The following is an 18,354-nucleotide window of genomic DNA, read 5'->3' on the forward strand; positions in this document are numbered from 1 at the left end:
ACTAGTGAAAAGTTGAGAAGGTTGACCGACCCACCGCATTGTTTCATTGCGGCAGTTGTTCCTGCCGCAATGTTTCATTGCGACAATTTATTCAAGTCCTACCCTCAGCTTCCGCAATATTTTTTTCTGTGCCTAAATTTAATTTTTGAATTTTAAAATTCAGATTTCAACATATAAATAGCTCTTGTAATCTCATTTCTTTTCAACATTCTCTTCTCTATTTTCATTCTACATTTTCTTTTCAACATTCTCTTCTCTATTTTCCAAAAAATGGTTTTCTACTATGATTTGGACAATAACAAGGTAATTATCGATGGTGTAGCTTACGACGGGTCCGAATGAGAAGAAGACATGGCAATAGCTCTCCGCCGTATTCAAATGGCGCTTGGGCGCAAGGAAAAAAAAGAAAAAAATGAGGCAAAAGCGAAGGCGGAAAAGTTGAAGAAAAAGAAAGACGACGATAAGGGTGATAAAGGCGGTTCTTCCAACACCGTTAAAGCTTGATCATTTTCGTCGGAATAAAATATTTAAGTTATTATATATTTTATTTAAAAAAATATTTGAATGTACTCCATATATATTGGAATGAAATAAATTATTTAATGTTTTATTTTTCTTGTACTTGTCCAATTTATTTTATCAATTTTAAATTTTAATAAACAAATATAATGCTAAAATTTGAAAATTGAAAAACTAAAAAAATGAAATTTTATAGAATTTTCATTACCTATAAAAAAATAATTCTATTTGAATGAAATAAATTATTTAATATTTTATTTTTCTTGTACTTGTCCAATTTATTTTACCAATTTTAAATTTTAATAAACAAATATAATGCTAAAATTTGAAAATGTGAAAAACTAAAAAACTGAAATTTTATCGAATTTTTGTTACCTATAAAAAAATAATTATATACTTTTTAACTTCGTTATTATCGAAAATAAATTAATTCATTAAAATATGATTTTTTGTTATTTAAGAAATTAAATCACTACTTCATTGTTTCATTGCGTTGTTTCATTGCGGAAGGTGCAATGAAACAATGTTGTAGGAAAAAAATGAAAAAATATTTAAATTATTGAATAGTTATTAATATTAATAATTTAATACTAACATATATTAATAAAAAAATAATATTATTTATATATTTTAAGAGAGGTGTCTTTAATATGTATTATTATCATAATTTTTTATATGATTATAATCATTATATTTTAACATCCGCACAGTTGGATCGTCAATTTTTTTTATTTTATAACTTATATGTCAAGAAATATCATCTGACACAACTATTGTGTCAAATATTAACAAAACTATGTAAAATAGTTGCATATTATAATTAAGTTACTCTTATAAACATTTATATTTTGAAAATAAAATTTAACATATTAAATATATAATTATATTTTAACATCCGTATAATTGGATATTTGAAATTAATAATTTATAACTTATATGTCAAGAAATATCATCCGACACAACTATTGTGCCAAATATTAACAAAACTTTGTAAAATAGTTGCATATTATAATTAAGTTACTCTTATAAACATTTATATTTTAAAAATAAAATTTAACATATTAAATATATAATTATATTTTAACATCCGTATAATTGGATATTTGAAATTAATATTTTATAACTTATATGTCAAGAAATATCATCTGACACAACTATTGTGCCAAATATTCACAAAACTATGTAAAATAGTTGCATATTATAATTAAGTTACTCTTATAAGTATTTATATTTTGAAATTAAAATTTAACATATTAAATGAAATATAATAAGTCTATAAACTATTTTTTAATATTTTTTTGATTAATTTTGTAATTTTAAAGAAAATAACAAAAATAAACAACCCAAACGCAATAATTCATTGCGGGTGGTACTATCCACCGTAATGAAACATTGCGGGGGTGTGTTGTACAATTTTTAAAAAACTGTAAATACTTACAGTTGTTGATTTGTGGGCGTTTACAGTTCCGCAATGAAACATTGCGGCTTCCACAATGAAACATTGCGGCCGTGCATTAATTGCACACACCTACCTTAATTTGTCTGTACCTTTGATCTTATACTGCTGTTTTTACTGCTGCTTAACATTCTGCTCAAATTTATTTTTCTGAAAATCAAGGTTAGTATTCAAAATTCATGACTTCTTATTTATTTGATTATTCAAGTTCATATAGTGATCATATCAATTTTAATTATGTAACCCCCCCCCCCACAAAAAAAGAGGGTTTATCGTAAAATCTATAATGATGATGAAGTAATAGATGTTGATAGTATTGAAGATAAAGTTAATGATCCGGGGAAGGGAAAAACGCATAGTGATGATGATGTTGGTTTCGGTTGGAAGAATCACGATGTTCACGGTGATTCCGATGATAGTAATGATTCTTTTAATGGCGATGATGATGATAAAATTAATGATGAAAATTTTATTGGAAACATGACTGATGTAGTTCCTTGTGTTGGTATGATATTTGATTCATTGGATGAAGCGGAAAGTTTTTATCGAGGTTATGGTCGAAATATAGGGTTCGAGATAATTATTCGAAGTAGTCATAGGCATTCAAGAAATGATGGTATATCATCACGTTTGTTTGTATATATGTCGAAAGGGTGGAAGATTGGGCCCAAAACCCTTGGAAGTTGAAGATAGGGTTAAAGGAAAATGACCTCGAGATGTCATTCCTCGAACTTGTTGTCGTGCTCGTATGTGTGTTGCTCACAAAGTAAGCTCAAACAAATGGGAAGTAATCAAGGTTAACCTAGAGCACAATCATGCTATGGTTATATCGGATAAGGTAAAATTCATGCAAAGATCATGCAACATAGATCCGTTTACCCGATCTTTGATTGAGTTAATCAACAAATCGGGTATCGAGACCCCGAAAGTGATGAATTTACTTAGTGAGACGTGTAGTGGTATTGAAAAAGTTGGTTTTCCCGCTCAAGACGTACGAAATGTAATACGTGACATTCGAAGACGGGTTTTTTATTCCGGTGATGCGGAGTGTGGATTGGTTTTGTTACGAGACTTGCAAAAATAAAGTGATGGAAATTTTTTCTACCGAGTGGATGTGGATGAGGAGAATCGGGTTAGGGGTTTGGTGTGGGTTGATCCTCGTTCGCTTAACGCATACAAAAATTTTGGAGATGTGGTAACTTTTGACTCGACATATCGGACTAATAGGTATGACATGCCTTTTATTCCAATTACGGGAGTGAATCACCACTACCAAAATATTTTGTTTGGATTTGCACTTATAAGGGACGAGACTTATAGATTGGTTTTGAAGACTTGGTTGGAAGCGGTCGATAACAAGCCACCTATTACCATTATTACAGATCAAGACATCGCTTTAAGTAATGTCATTGCCGAGGTTATGCCTAACACCAACCATACATATTGTGAAAGAAATATGTCCTAAGTCCAATCATGTATTAGAATTTAGGAATAACTTTTTATGTAATCTGTTTTGATTTCATTGATATTAATAAAAGACTTGTTTTGTTTTTATTACGGGCTTTATCTATTTAAGTGTTTAAATAAGATATACCATAGTTTAAAGTAAAGCTTTTTATGGATTATGATGAGATCATAATAGTGAGACCTAAAAAGATGATAACTCTAAACTTAAATAGTTCCTGGTCATAGGATTACTAACTGGTAATTAATAATCCGCAAAGATCGGTACATACTATGCTTGCTTCATTATGAAGGATGTCTGTTCTCATAGACATTTGTGTGGTGACACTATAGCTAGTATGTAGGTGCTTATTATAGAATAAGTTCACTGAACATGACTCGCACAGCTGAACAACTGATGGAGTTCACTCACGTGTCAGCAGTTGTTCACATAGTGATAGTTGTACAAGTATCCTTAGACTTGAGGTCATCATAGTCATCTTGTGTACACTGAACTATGCTTTGGTTTAGTTCTTAGTCTCCAGGGACAATTATTAGGGCTCTACTGGGTATAGGAATTTGTACACGAAGATAGTGTATGATCAATAAAGGATCTACCCCTTCCAGTGAAGGAAGCGAATGTTCAAGGCTGATCCACTTATGCTAGTTCAGGAATCTCTAGCCAGAGTGAATGAAATTATAAAGGAGTTTCTAATTTGCATAGAACTACGCATAGTAAATGGTAAGCAAGTAATTAAATTAGATAGGCTTGACACGAGATCCATGCCTTGTATTTAATCGGGACATTGTAGGGTAGAAGGAGTTTATTGTACGGTAACTATTCACTGAATAGGTTCTTGGTATTCTAAGCAGTGAATTCATATTATCCGGATAGTCGCGATATGCTGAGAAGTATCCCTCACGATATAGAATAAATGTGATTAATTAATTAATCATATTTAATAAATTAGAGAATTTATATAAATAATGATAAAATAGTTTTATTATTATTTATTTCTACTACCGGCTTAATATTGAACCTACAGGGTCACACCATAAAAAGAGAATGATTTAATGGTGGAGGAATTAATTAATAATGGCTAATAATTATTTATTTATGAAATAAATAATTAATTGGCAAATTTAATAATTGATTAAATGAGATTTAATTGATTATAAATTAATTAAGAAAAATTCTTAATATTATTAATTAAGGATTTAATTTTTGGAAATTAAATCAAGAGAGAGAATTATTTCTAAAGTGTTTAGAAAAAAGATTAATAATTAAAAGGTGTTTTAATTATTAATGAGAATAATAAATGGGATAATAATAATAATATTTATGGGAAAATTTCAGCTGAAAATTTTGCCTATAAATACACTATTATAGACCCTATTTTTATTGGAACCACAAAAAAACCCAAAAAGTTTGGAAAACCCAATTCTCTCCACCTCCTTCCTCCTCCTTAACATCGTTTTCTTGGTGGATACCGGTGGAGTGCTTCACACTTGAGGAGCAACTGCTAAGGATCTCTGATCGTTGTCTCCGAATTATTTTAAAGGTTAGATTCGATCCCTCGAATTTTTATTCATGATCTGTATGCTTTTATTTGGATTTTATATGTGTAAAAAGTGTTTTGTCATGCCCCCGCTGCGATTAAAATCCAACAATGGTATCAGAGCATAGGTTGTATGCATATAGATCTGTGGTAAAAATTTCAGAATTTTATGTGCTTGTATGAATTAATTATGATTTTTACAAGTTATATCATGGATTAATTTTGTCTGATTAGAAATCGTTTCTCAGAATAATTTTGAATGTTGATCTGGGTTCTACAAGTGTTGTAGATCGTCTGGGTATTTTTTTCATATTTTTAGGATGTATAGATTTTTTATTATGAATTTTTGAAATTTTTACAATTAAATTCATAATTTAATAAGTATAAATATATGTATATATAGTATATATATATATATGTTTGTATTATGCATCTGCCTTTGCTGTTTGTCTGCTCCTTGTCTGTCTGCACGGAGATCGAGAATGTCAGGCGCACGAAATTCCGTGCGGGAGCATGTCAGGCGGCTGTATAAAATAATAATAATAAAAAAAATAGGGGTGTCACGCATTCCGGGAATGCGTTACACACCTGTGGCGCATTCACGGAATGCGTTACACCTTTTAATTGGTTAAAAGGGTTGTAACGCATCACCGGAATGCGTTACAGGGCTTGTAACGCGTTCCTGTAATGCGTTACAGCCCGACTATTTACATTAAAATTGATTTTCTGGGAGTTTCGTAACTCCGTTTTAGGCGTGCAATATACTGTTGGATTCGTTTTTCCGAGACGGATCTAATGGAGTGATCAATTTTAGTTTATATAAAATTTTTGAACTATTTATATTTCTATGAAGTGTTTTAAAGCTGTTTTTGACTGTTTTAATTACTTTTAAATGCTTCATGTGATACATAGAGATGTATAATGCTTAGACTAATGTGCTAGATGATATAACATGCCTACCTTGATGTTTATTCATGTTTATATATGTGATATATGCTTAGTTTATCATGCGATGATAGATTTAGGTGAACTTAAATGAACATAAGGCGTTTGTTAGACAACCTAGTATAGTGAAATTGTTTCATAACCTTAATAACAATATTATGAATACAATCATGAGATTCTTGTATTTGTGAAACACGTAATTGAATATGAATTTTCAATATGAGAGAAAGGATGATTCTGTCAACAACAGATTTCTATCTGTAAGAAAGGGTTTTTAAGTGACGCCTCTTGACAATGCTCCACCCGATCTGGGAATCATCTGATTATTGATTATTGATTTGAAATATTTAATTTAAAAGGAAGAATCTATTTATAATATGATTATGATTGTAACGTAAAATAATCCCTCTAAAATTAAATAATATCAAGTAGTAATTGGCCAATGACACAACGGGTTTGTGTCGGTCATAGCCTTCCAACATGATAGAAAAGTAGTTCTTATTTTTGAATCATTGTCGGTTCGTGCTACAGCCGAGGGCTTTGATTTCGAAATAAGAAATACTTGTCTATTACATAGAGATGTGTACATTGAATAAGAATCTAAAGGTCGGTACGTGCTACAGCCGTGGGCCTTTGGGGACTGATTCAACTGTACGGAATGTTGGGTTTGACTTGACTTAGAATATTGAGTTTGTCGTGCCACAGCCGAGACTCAATTATTCAAGAGGCTAAAGTTTGATTAGGGAATAACATAAGATGTAATTGACAAGAGTTGTCTGCCTATTGAACATTACATGGCGGTTCGTGCTACAGCCAGAGTTGTGTAATGGAATGTAGGATCCCTATTCCCACTAGCATTATGAATGCTTAATTTTTCATGTAGAGGGTTGAATAAATTAGGTAAACTAGTGGGAGCCACTTATGAATAAAGACCCGATTCATATAGTGTTTTAAAATGAAATCGAATATTTGCTAAGTGTTGTTATGTGTTTATCATTTACAGATTTACAATATATATTATGTCTTCTGCACTATCACTAAGGAGCATACTGGATGCTCACAAATTGACTGGTCCTAATTATGCTGACTGGCTTCGAAACTTGAGAATTGTTCTTAGGATTGAGAAGCTGGAATATGTGATTGACTCACCTAAGTCTACTGAACCTGCTAGTGATGCACATAATGATGAACATGTTGTGTATCGTAAGTGGATAGATGATGCAAATGTTGCTCAATGTATCATGCTAGCTTCCATGAACATTGAGCTACAGAAGCAACATGAGCATATGGATGCTCACACCATCCTAATGCATCTACAAGAGTTGTATGATGTGGCGGGGAGGACAGCTCGATATGAGATATCGAAGGAGTTGTTCGGTTGTAGTATGTCTGAGGGATCATCTGTGAATGACCATGTACTTAAGATGATCAATTTGATTGAACGTCTTGGACAACTTGGTTTTGCCATGGATGGGGAGCTGAGCCAAGACTTGGTCTTGCAATCGCTTCCGAGTTCGTTCTCGCAGTTTGTTGTGAACTTTCACATGAATAAGTTGGATGTCAGCCTGCCTGAACTCCACAACATGTTGAAGACTGTGGAATCGAATTTTCCCCCTAAGAATAGTTTTGTTCTTTTAATTGGTGAAGGTTCCAATCCTAAGAAAAGGAAGAGGAACTCTTCCAAGAAGAAGAAAGTAGGTGAGAAAACGCCGGTTCCACCAAAAGCTAAAGACCCCAAGAGCAAAGTTGTTTGCTTTCACTGTAACAAGGTGGGGCACTGGAAGAGGAACTGCAAGGTTTACCTTGCAGAATTGAAGAAGAAGAAGAAGGGTAGTGAGACTACCGCTTCTGATTCAGGTATGTTCATGATAGAAGTGAATATGTCATTAAATCAAATTTCTACTTGGGTATTAGATACCGCCTGTGGTTCTCAAATTTGCAATTTGTTGCAGGGACCAAGGAGAAGTAGGACTCTTGAGGAAGAAGAGGTGATTCTACTGATGGGAAATGGAGCAAGAGTTGCTGCTGAAGATGTAGAATCATTTCATTTACATATGCCTACGGGCAAGACTATTGTTTTAAATAATTATTATTTTGTTCCCTCGATTGTGAGGAATATTATTCCCATGTTAGACTTGGCTGGATTTTCATTTATTAATGAGAATAATGAATGTTCTATTCTTAGAGATAATATTCTTTATGGACGTGGTACTTTAAATAATGGTCTGTATAAATGTGACATAATTTACTTCAGATTGAACAAACTAATAAAAGAAAATGGATGATGAAAATCTCACTTCATTGTGGCACTGCAGTCTCCATTTAGTAGACATGGAGAGATGGCTGCAAATTTGCTAGAAATGGTACACACAGATGTATGTGGACCAATGTCTAAGCAAGCCATGTGTGGATTTTCATACTTCATTACTTTCATAGATGATAGATCTAGATTCGGATATGTGTTGGTTGATACACAAGTCTAAGGCCTTTGAAAAGTTCAAAGAATATAAGTATGAAGTGGAGAAACAACCAAACATAGTATTATAACTCTTCGATCAGATCGAGGTGGTGAATACTTTAATGGAGTGTTTCTATATTATCTCAAAGTAAATGGTATAGTCTCCCAGTGGACTCCTCCAGATTGGTATCTGAAAGGAGAAATCGAACTTTGTTAGACATAGTTCGGTCCATGATGAGCTATGCAAATCTTCCAGTATTCCTATGGGGTTATGTATTGGAAACCTCAGCATATTTACTGAATATGGTGCCTTCCAAATCTGTTCCTCAAACTCCGTATGAGATATGGAAAGAAAGGAAACCGAGTCTTAAACACGTTAAGATTTAGGGATGTCCAGCTTATGTCAAGAAAGTTGACCCAGATAAGCTGGAATATCGATCCGTAAAATGTAGTTTTGTGGGATATCCTAAAGAGACTTTAGGGTATTACTTTTGCACCGATCATCGGGTGTTTGTCTCCAGACATGCTACCTTCTTGGAAAAGGAGTTTATCCTTGAAGGAAACAGTGGGAGCAAAATTGAACTTGATGAAGTTCAAGAAGCACAAAATACTATGGATCAAGTGGAAACACCTGTTCTGACTGAACAACCTTTTGTGAAACAGCCCATTCATAGATCAGGGAGAGTGTCTCGCCAACCTGAGAGGTAATATGGCCTTGTCATTGAGAATGACAATGAGTTGTCAATCATTGATGATGACGACCCTGTGACCTATAATGAGGCTATGAGTAGTGTTGACTCAGAGAAATGGCATAGTGCCATGAAATCCAGAATGGAATCTATGTATACGGTATACAAAAGATAGATTATAGCAGATGGCCAGGTGGAGACCTATAAGGCCAGGCTTGTGGCAAAAGGATTCAAAAAAAGGTAATTGATTGACTTTGATGAAACCTTTTACCTGTAACCCTGTTAAAATCAGTTCGGATTTTGCTTGCGATTGCCGCTTACTACGACTATGAGATCTGGCATATAGCCAGATGGTTTTCTTTCCAAAGGAAATAAAAACCTAGTGTGTAAGCTACTGCGAACCATATATGGTTTAAAGCAAGCTTCTCGAAAGAAGGAACATTCGTTTTGATGAGACAATCAAAGAGTTTGATTTTATCAAAAACGTAGATGAACCATGCGTCTACAAAAGGGTTAGTGGGAGCGCGGTAACATTTCTTGTATTGTATTGAATTAGAGTTGACACACATAACAACATAGCAGACTCACTCACAAAGCTACTTTATGAAAGTCACTTTGATCGTCATAAAGACAAGATGGGTATTAGATACCAGAGTGATTGGCTTTAGTACAAGTGGGAGATTGAAAGGAATATGTCCTAAGTACAATCATGTATTAGGATTTAGGAATAACTTTTTATGTAATCTGTTTTGATTTCATTGATATTAATAAAAGACTTGTTTTGTTTTTATTACGGGCTTTATCTATTTAAGTGTTTAAATAAGATATACCATAGTTTAGAGTAAAGCTTTTTATGGATTATGATGAGATCATAATAGTGAGACCTAAAAAGATGATAACTCTAAACTTAAATAGTTCCTGGTCATAGGATTACTAACTGGTAATTAATAATCCGCAAAGATCGGTACATACTATGCTTGCTTCATTATGAAGGATGTCTGTTCTCATAGACATTTGTGTGGTGACACTATAGCTAGTATGTAGGTGCTTATTATAGAATAAGTTCACTGAACATGACTCGCACAGCTGAACAACTGATGAAGTTCACTCACGTGTCAGCAGTTGTTCACATAGTGATAGTTGTACAAGTATCCTTAGACTTGAGGTCATCATAGTCATCTTGTGTACACTGAACTATGTTTTGGTTTAGTTCTTAGTCTCCAGGGACAATTATTAGGGCTCTACTGGGTATAGGAATTTGTACACGAAGATAGTGTATGATCAATAAAGGATCTACCCCTTCCAGTGAAGGAAGCGAATGTTCAAGGCTGATCCACTTATGCTAGTTCAGGAATCTCTGGCCAGAGTGAATGAAATTAGAAAGGAGTTTCTAATTTACATAGAAATACGCATAGTAAATGGTAAGCAAGTGATTAAATTAGATAGGCTTGACACGAGATCCATGCCTTGTATTTAATCGGGACATTGTAGGGTAGAAGGAGTTTATTGTACGGTAACTATTCACTGAATAGGTTCTTGGTATTCTAAGCAGTGAATTCATATTATCCGGATAGTCGCGATATGCTGAGAAGTATCCCTCACGATGTAGAATAAATGTGATTAATTAATTAATCATATTTAATAAATTAGAGAATTTATATAAATAATGATAAAATAGTTTTATTATTATTTATTTCTACTATCGGCTTAATATTGAACCTACAGGGTCACACCATAAAAAGAGAATGATTTAATGGTGGAGGAATTAATTAATAATGGCTAATAATTATTTATTTGTGAAATAAATAATTAATTGGCAAATTTAATAATTGATTAAATGAGATTTAATTGATTATAAATTAATTAAGAAAAGTTCTTAATATTATTAATTAAGGATTTAATTTTTGAAAATTAAATCAAGAGAGAGAATTATTTCTAAAGTGTTTAGAAAAATGATTAATAATTAAAAGGTGTTTTAATTATTAATGAGAATAATAAATGGGATAATAATAATAATATTTATGGGAAAATTTCAGCTGAAAATTTTGCCTATAAATACACTATTATAGACCCTATTTTTATTGGAACCCCAAAAAAACCCAAAAAGTTTGGAAAACCCAATTCTCTCCACCTCCTTCCTTCTCCTTAACATCGTTTTCTTGGTGGATACCGGTGGAGTGCTTCACACTTGAGGAGCAACTGCTAAGGATCTCTGATCGTTGTCTCCGAATTATTTTAAAGGTTAGATTCGATCCCTCGAATTTTTATTCATGATCTGTATGCTTTTATTTGGATTTTATATGTGTAAAAAGTGTTTTGTCATGCCCCCGCTGCGATTAAAATCCAACATATTGTACATGGCATATTAGTAGCAAGTTTCCCGAGAAACTATCTACTTTGTATACTCAATACTCGGAGTTCAAGACAGATTTTAATGCATGTATATACAAGTCATTGTCACCAACGGAATTTGAAGGTAGGTGGGAGGATTTGAAAGAGAAATATGATCTTGAAAATCACAATTGGTTAAATGATATGTATGCAATTAGACGACAATGGGTTTTGGCTTTCACGAAACAACATTTTGCCGCTGGTATGACTACCACCTCAAGGAGCGAGTCTATGAATTCATTTTTTGATGAGTATGTGAAAGCGTCGACCGGTTTGAAAGAATTCATTGAGAATTCACAAAAAGCTTTGGAGTCACAATATATACGGGAGGTTGAAGCCAATTTTGACACCGAGTACAAGAAAATGAGACTATTCTCTAACTCGTCAATGGAGATACATGTCTCCAAGATATACACAAAAGAGATGTTTAAGCGATTTCAAAAAGAGTTTCAAAAAAGTCAATCTTTTGTTGTGAAAAGCATGAAAGGTTGTGGAGATTATCTTTCAAAGATGTATTTGGTAGAATAGTCCACCTTGCCGGAGATTTATAGAAGGAATTTTTTCTTAAAGGTTTCCATCGACGGGAGTTATTCTTGTACATGTAAAAAATTTGAACATTTCGGGATGATTTGTAAACACATGATCCGTTACCTTAACAAGAAACAAAAGATGATGATACCGCCAGATCTTGTCACAATGAGGTGGACAATAAATGGAAACAAAGTTACGGGACCTCTACCGTGTACCCCTCGGATGCTTGGTAATGTTGTAGAATCTCAAACATCAAGATATAGTGGATTGTGTAAAGCTTTCCAAGGTTTGTCCATTGTTGGTAGTTGCTCCGTTCCACGGTACAATTACTTGATGAGCGTGATCGAGAGAGAAAAGGAGTATGTGATTAAGTCTTTTCCGGGAGAAGAGAGAGATAGAAAAAAAAATGAGGACTATAAAAGTGAAGATGAAGAAGATGATGAAGAAGATGATCCGTTATTAGATCCTCCAAGGTCACAAACAAAAGGACGTCCAAAAGCGGGTAGATTCAAAAATGGTATCGAGACGTCAAGTTCAAATAAACAATTTCGAAAGTGCAGTTTTTGTGGGGCGAGGGAAGAAGGCCATGATAGAAGAAATTGTCCCTCGAGATTATTAGGAAAAAAAGGAAAAAAATGATTGTAATTTCTTATCATGTACTTTGAAATATTAATAAATTTTATTTAAATATTTTCAATGTTGTTAATGTTAGTATTGTTGGCATTATTAATAATCCCAAAAAAAGAAGTGACTCCAAAATTTTTTTTTGAAAAAAAGTTATTTTTGAAGATTTTTTTTTCAAAGTTGGGCAGAAAGTTTTCTGTAAAATGGAAAACGTATTATATAAAAAATAAATCATTTGCAAGTGCAGTGACCAATTTGCAAAATTCTGCAAAACTCTATTTACCCCCGCAATGTTTCATTGCGGCATCCGCAATATTTCATTGCGGGGGTTAATTTTACAGATTGGTCAATGCACTTGCAAATGATTTATAGAACGAGCTAGGAGTGCTGTGCATGTGGATCATGTATGTCGTCTTCATAGCACTCTCTAACTACGAATAAATAAACAAGTAAAAACTGTAAATAAGTCCTTATTTTCATTTTTTATCCATTTTACAAGTAGTTATAGGGAATTAATGATAATTCACGGGAAATTAACCAAAATAAGTTCTTATTTTCATTTTAATCTATTTTACAAGTAGTTATAGGGAATTAATGATAATTCACGGGAAATTAACCTAAATAAGTCCTTATTTTCATTATTAATCCATTTACAAGTAGTTATAGGGAATTAATGATAATTCAGGGGAAATTAACCTAAATAAGTCCTTATTTTCATTTTTAATCCATTTACAAGTAGTTATGGGGAATTAATGATAATTCACGGTAAATTAACCTAAATAAGTCCTTATTTTCATTTTTAATCCATTTACAAGTAGTTATAGGGAATTAATGATAATTCACGGGAAATTAACCTAAATAAGTCCTTATTTTCATATTTAATCCATTTACAAGTAGTTATAGGGAATTAATGATAATTCACGGGAAATTAACCTAAATGAGTCCTTATTTTCATTTTTAATCCATTTACAAGTAGTTATAGGGAATTAATGATAATTCACGGGAAATTAACCTAAATAAGTCATTGTTTTCATTTTTAATCCATTTACAAGTAGTTATAGGGAATTAATGATAATTCACGGGAAATTAACCTAAATAAGTCCTTATTTTCAATTTTAATCCATTTACAAGTAGTTATAGGAAATTAATGATAATTCACGGGAAATTAACCTAAATAAGTCCTTATTTTTATTTTTAATCCATTTACAAGTAGTTATAGGGAATTAATGATTATTCACGGAAAATTAACCTAAATAAGTCCCAATTTTTATTTTTTATCCATTTACAAGTAGTTATAGGGAATTAATGATAATTCACGGGAAATTAACCTAAATAAGTCATTATTTTCATTTTTAATCCATTTACAAGTAGTTATAGGGAATTAATGATAATTCACGGGAAATTAACCTAAATAAGTCCTTATTTTTATTTTTAATCCATTTACAAGTAGTTATAGGGAATTAATGATAATTCACAGGAAATTAACCTAAATAAGTCCTTATTTTCATTTTCAATCCATTTACAAGTAGTTATAGGGAATTAATGATAATTCACGGGAAATTAACCTAAATAAGTCCTTATTTTCATTTTTAATCCATTTACAAGTAGTTATAGGGAATTAATGATAATTCACGGGAAATTAACCTAAATAAGTCCTTATTTTCATTTTTAATCCATTTACAAGTAGTTATAGGGAATTAAAGATAATTCACGGGAAATTAACCTAAATAAGTCCTTATTTTCATTTTTAATCCATTTACAAGTAGTTATAGGGAATTAATGATAATTCACGGGAAATTAACCTAAATAAGTCCTTATTTTTATTTTTAATCCATTTTACAAGTAGTTATAGGAAAATAGGTAAAGACTGCAATTGGAAACAAGTAAAGAATATCATACAGCATCACCCATCATCTGCCGAGGGTACCAGTCACGGGGCTGTATGATATCGCCCTCAGGGGGTACAGAACGAGCGATCCTCATCTTACTGACCTGTATATACTACTGCATATACTCGGCGAGAGATACAAATCCGCCCTCAACAATCTCTGGCCCGCCCGTAGCCACATAACTCTCCCACTCGGCAACATACTGCTGATGCATAGCATGACGGTGAGGCCGCTGAAAACAAGACTGTCTCTCCAACCTCAGAACAGTGTGGTCAAACGGATCATCCGGTATATGCTAGCACATCCTAAACTGTCTCAGTACCCTATTAGAATACTGGTACTCTATGATCTCAGATGCCACCAGTGGGATACGACCATGAGCCATATGACTGCACACCAGGAAATGAGTAGCATCAACATCATCAGGATCAGCCTCTCTCTCGTAAAGTTTGGCATACGGCTACCATGTCACCCAGTGTAGCTGTAAACTGTCCAAATCACCCTGGTAGTTACGTGTATGGTGGTGGGGGTTTACTCTACTAACCTTCACTGGCTCGGCCCACGCGCACGCCCTCGGCCACCCAATCTCCTTCTGAGGCGCAATCTCCGTCCTCCCGGGTGCCAATCTCTCGTAAGCCCATAAAATCAATAGCAGACTACACCCTTTAAAGGTGCGAACAGACCTATCAGTCGACAAAGTCAGTGATCTGTACAAGTGTGCCAAAACAGCTGCACCCCATGCATAATCACGAAACTCCGACTCCTCCATCAACAGCTGCATATACCGGGGATGCACCACGTCCCGCGAAGATGTAGGGAAAAGCATGCCTCCAATAATAAATAACATATAAGCCCGTGTATGCACTCTGCACTGCACCTCAATCTGAGCAGCATCCATATCTCTCTGGTATCAGCTCTCGCCCCGTACCGGCTCCTTAATTGGTTAAAATGCAGCCCATCCTTATAGAACTCCCTGCGCTCCTGCTCTGACATAGACGGATCCTCCCAGTTTTTCATGAACCACGCCTTCGGGTGCTCAAGCTCACCGTGGGTGAGAGGACGGCCAGTAACCGGTAATCCCAGAATCATATAAACATCCTCCAAAGTAATAGTCATCTCCCCACACGACATATGGAATGTGTTAGTCTCTGGCCTCCACCTCTCAATCAAGGCCGTAATGAGTCTGATGTCATTCTGTCGAACCACCCGGGGGTTGCCGAACGCCCCAAAACCATATGCATCCAACAGAGCCTGCTGATCTGGAAGTATATGCCACTCACCCATCCTCGCTGTCAGCTGTCTAACATCTACAGTATTCATGTCCCCGCCCTCCCAGATCAGACTGCTAATATGGCAGTCCTGCATAGTCAGCAAGGATCGATCAAGAGGTCCACACTCCATGTCCATAGTATCTACAATATTTTAAACCAAAAAGCACATCAGTACAACTCCAAACAAACAGTAATTAAGAAAAGGAAAACAAACAAATGCGTGGAAATATCATCTCAACATAATCAAATGATTACAACACATGTTTTCTAAATTTTTAAGTGTACTACTTTGCACGTAAATTCACATAAAATTAACAAAAACTATTATATATTTTCCATTTTTATTCGAATTATTCACTCAATAAATCAAAATATTACATATAAAATATAGCAAATTCAAATTAAATTTACACAAGGGGAAAACACGTATTCATTAGGTATATTGCTCTGCAAAATTTTAAAAGTGCGGAACAATTATTCTTGCTTGCATATCTAACTTAAAAGAGTTAGTACAGAAAATTACCGACATTACGATAAATTAATCTCGCAAGCGATCCAATGCCTTAACAGCAGCCTTACATTCCGGCTCGACTCGATATTTATAATTCAGTATAATTCAGATTAGTATAATTCAATATTTATTAAGATTTATGTAGTTAAATACATAAGACAACTTCAAAATGATTTTTACATACTAATTACATAAATTGTGCAGATGTAGGCACTCAGTATTAATACGCATACAAGACTTGTCTATCCTACTCATTCTGCCACTATGCATCGTCTTCCATTGTTCATTTACAAAATAAACAAATGCAGAGAGCATCAACACCTTTTGAATAACAGACGTACAACGTTTTAGTTCCTAATTAAATCCTTAATTCCAATCACCTCGAACAATGTCAGATATGTGTCACACATAGTCTTTCTCTATTAACTATTCAAGCTCAATCATACAATTAAATTTACATATAAATAAAAATGTACATCAAAAGCCACAAAACTAGCATTTTCCTAAAAAACAAATTATAAACACACAATGCGTGTGTTGCCTAGCATATGTTGGTCTCTGTGATTTGAATGTCCCTCGAGCCTTCGCTGGAGTGCACAATGTCTTACTAGGAGAACACAATAAATTCCCTTCTCCATCCTTATAAATGGGTGCTGGAATTGTATAATTTGAATTATCTCTCGATTCAATTGCTTGAATTTTTTTACATCATTTTCTTTTCGAGGAAGAAGATTCAAGATTTAAGTTGCATACTTCTCTTTTACTTCCATTTGTTCTAATTTCAATGTTCCAACTTCCATAAATACTCTTCCACAGATAACTTAAAATTGTCAGCAACAACCTCACTCACCATCTCCATCCAAACATCATCACACGGAGAAGTCCAGTCTTTTAAATAACGAAAATTATTTTTGGCGCGCACATCATACCAAATCTGCTTAACGGACACCATAAGCGGTCTCTCTTCTTTAATTTTATCGATTAATTTAAGGAATTTCCACTCTTCCCGTGGTTTCCAACTTTCATTAACCACATCCCAATCCTGAGTGATTCTCAAATCACTTCAAATCACATATACTTCCACTAGTGTTAACTATGCAACCTCAATCGCGCTACTAAACTTACAGAGTAATCAAAATGTACATCAAACACCACAAAATAATATATCGAATTCGCTAATCCAATCCAAATCCAAGGCATTCCATTACTCAGAACTTCAGAATATTTTTCTGAAACAACTTAATTAACTACCTCAACAAGTTAATTAACTACCGAAATGTAAATTACGATTTCAAACTCAATCACGCTACTTGATTTACACAGTAATCAAAATGCACATCAAAGACCGCAAAATAATATCAAATTCGCTACAAAATGGATTGATTGAGGCTACAAAGTAATCAAACCTGTTTAGATGGATTGATTGAGGTTACAAAATGCCGATTAAAGCTTAAAATTCGACTCCAAAGTGTAGGTCGATTCCTGATTAAAGGTTGATTTCGTGATAGCTGAACGGGTTTACCCGATTTGAATGATGGAACCTCGATTAGGCGTGTGTATAAGCGGAAGAACAAAGCTGCTTGATTAAAAAAGATAGCACGAGCTGTTTCATTTCGTTGAAATCGCTTTCGATCGCCTGTGTTTTGCGTTTGGTTCTGGGTTGGGTCGGGTATAATGGTAGTTTCCGCGTGTCTGTGTGTAAAGGCAAACGACTACCGCAATGAATCATTGCGGATTGCGCAGTGAAACATTGCGGTCGATGATATTTGTTATTCGATATAATATTTAATATTATTAATATTTTCAAATATTCAAATATTTTCATTTATTATTAAAAATATTGAATAATTAAAATAAGTAAATATCAAAATATTTTCATTTATTATTTTAATATTTATTATTAAATATTTGAATATATTAATTTCATTTTAATGTTTCAATACTTTTAAAATATTAAATATTAAATATTAAATATAATATTTAATAATATTATAAAAATATTTATAGTATTGTTTAATATACAATCTTTAATCAGAATTTTTGAGCTCAGGTCATTAAAATATTATGA

General features: G+C 33.4%; 1 protein-coding gene across 1 annotated transcript; it reads left to right on the plus strand.

The window, feature by feature from the left end:
• Positions 1-12,129: 12,129 nt before the first annotated feature.
• LOC141691486 (uncharacterized) lies at positions 12,130-12,630 on the plus strand. Its single transcript, XM_074496224.1, has one exon. It carries the CDS (start codon positions 12,130-12,132, stop codon positions 12,628-12,630), a length of 501 nt encoding a protein of 166 aa, XP_074352325.1.
• The last annotated feature ends 5,724 nt before the right edge of the window (positions 12,631-18,354 follow it).

The sequence above is a fragment of the Apium graveolens genome, chromosome 10, assembly GCF_009905375.1.
Source record: "Apium graveolens cultivar Ventura chromosome 10, ASM990537v1, whole genome shotgun sequence".
Taxonomy (NCBI): Eukaryota; Viridiplantae; Streptophyta; class Magnoliopsida; order Apiales; family Apiaceae; genus Apium; species Apium graveolens.

Excerpts from the sequence above, each read along its gene's own strand:
- LOC141691486 (XM_074496224.1), top strand. The coding sequence starts at position 12,130 with ATGATGATACCGCCAGATCTTGTCACAATGAGGTGGACAATAAATGGA.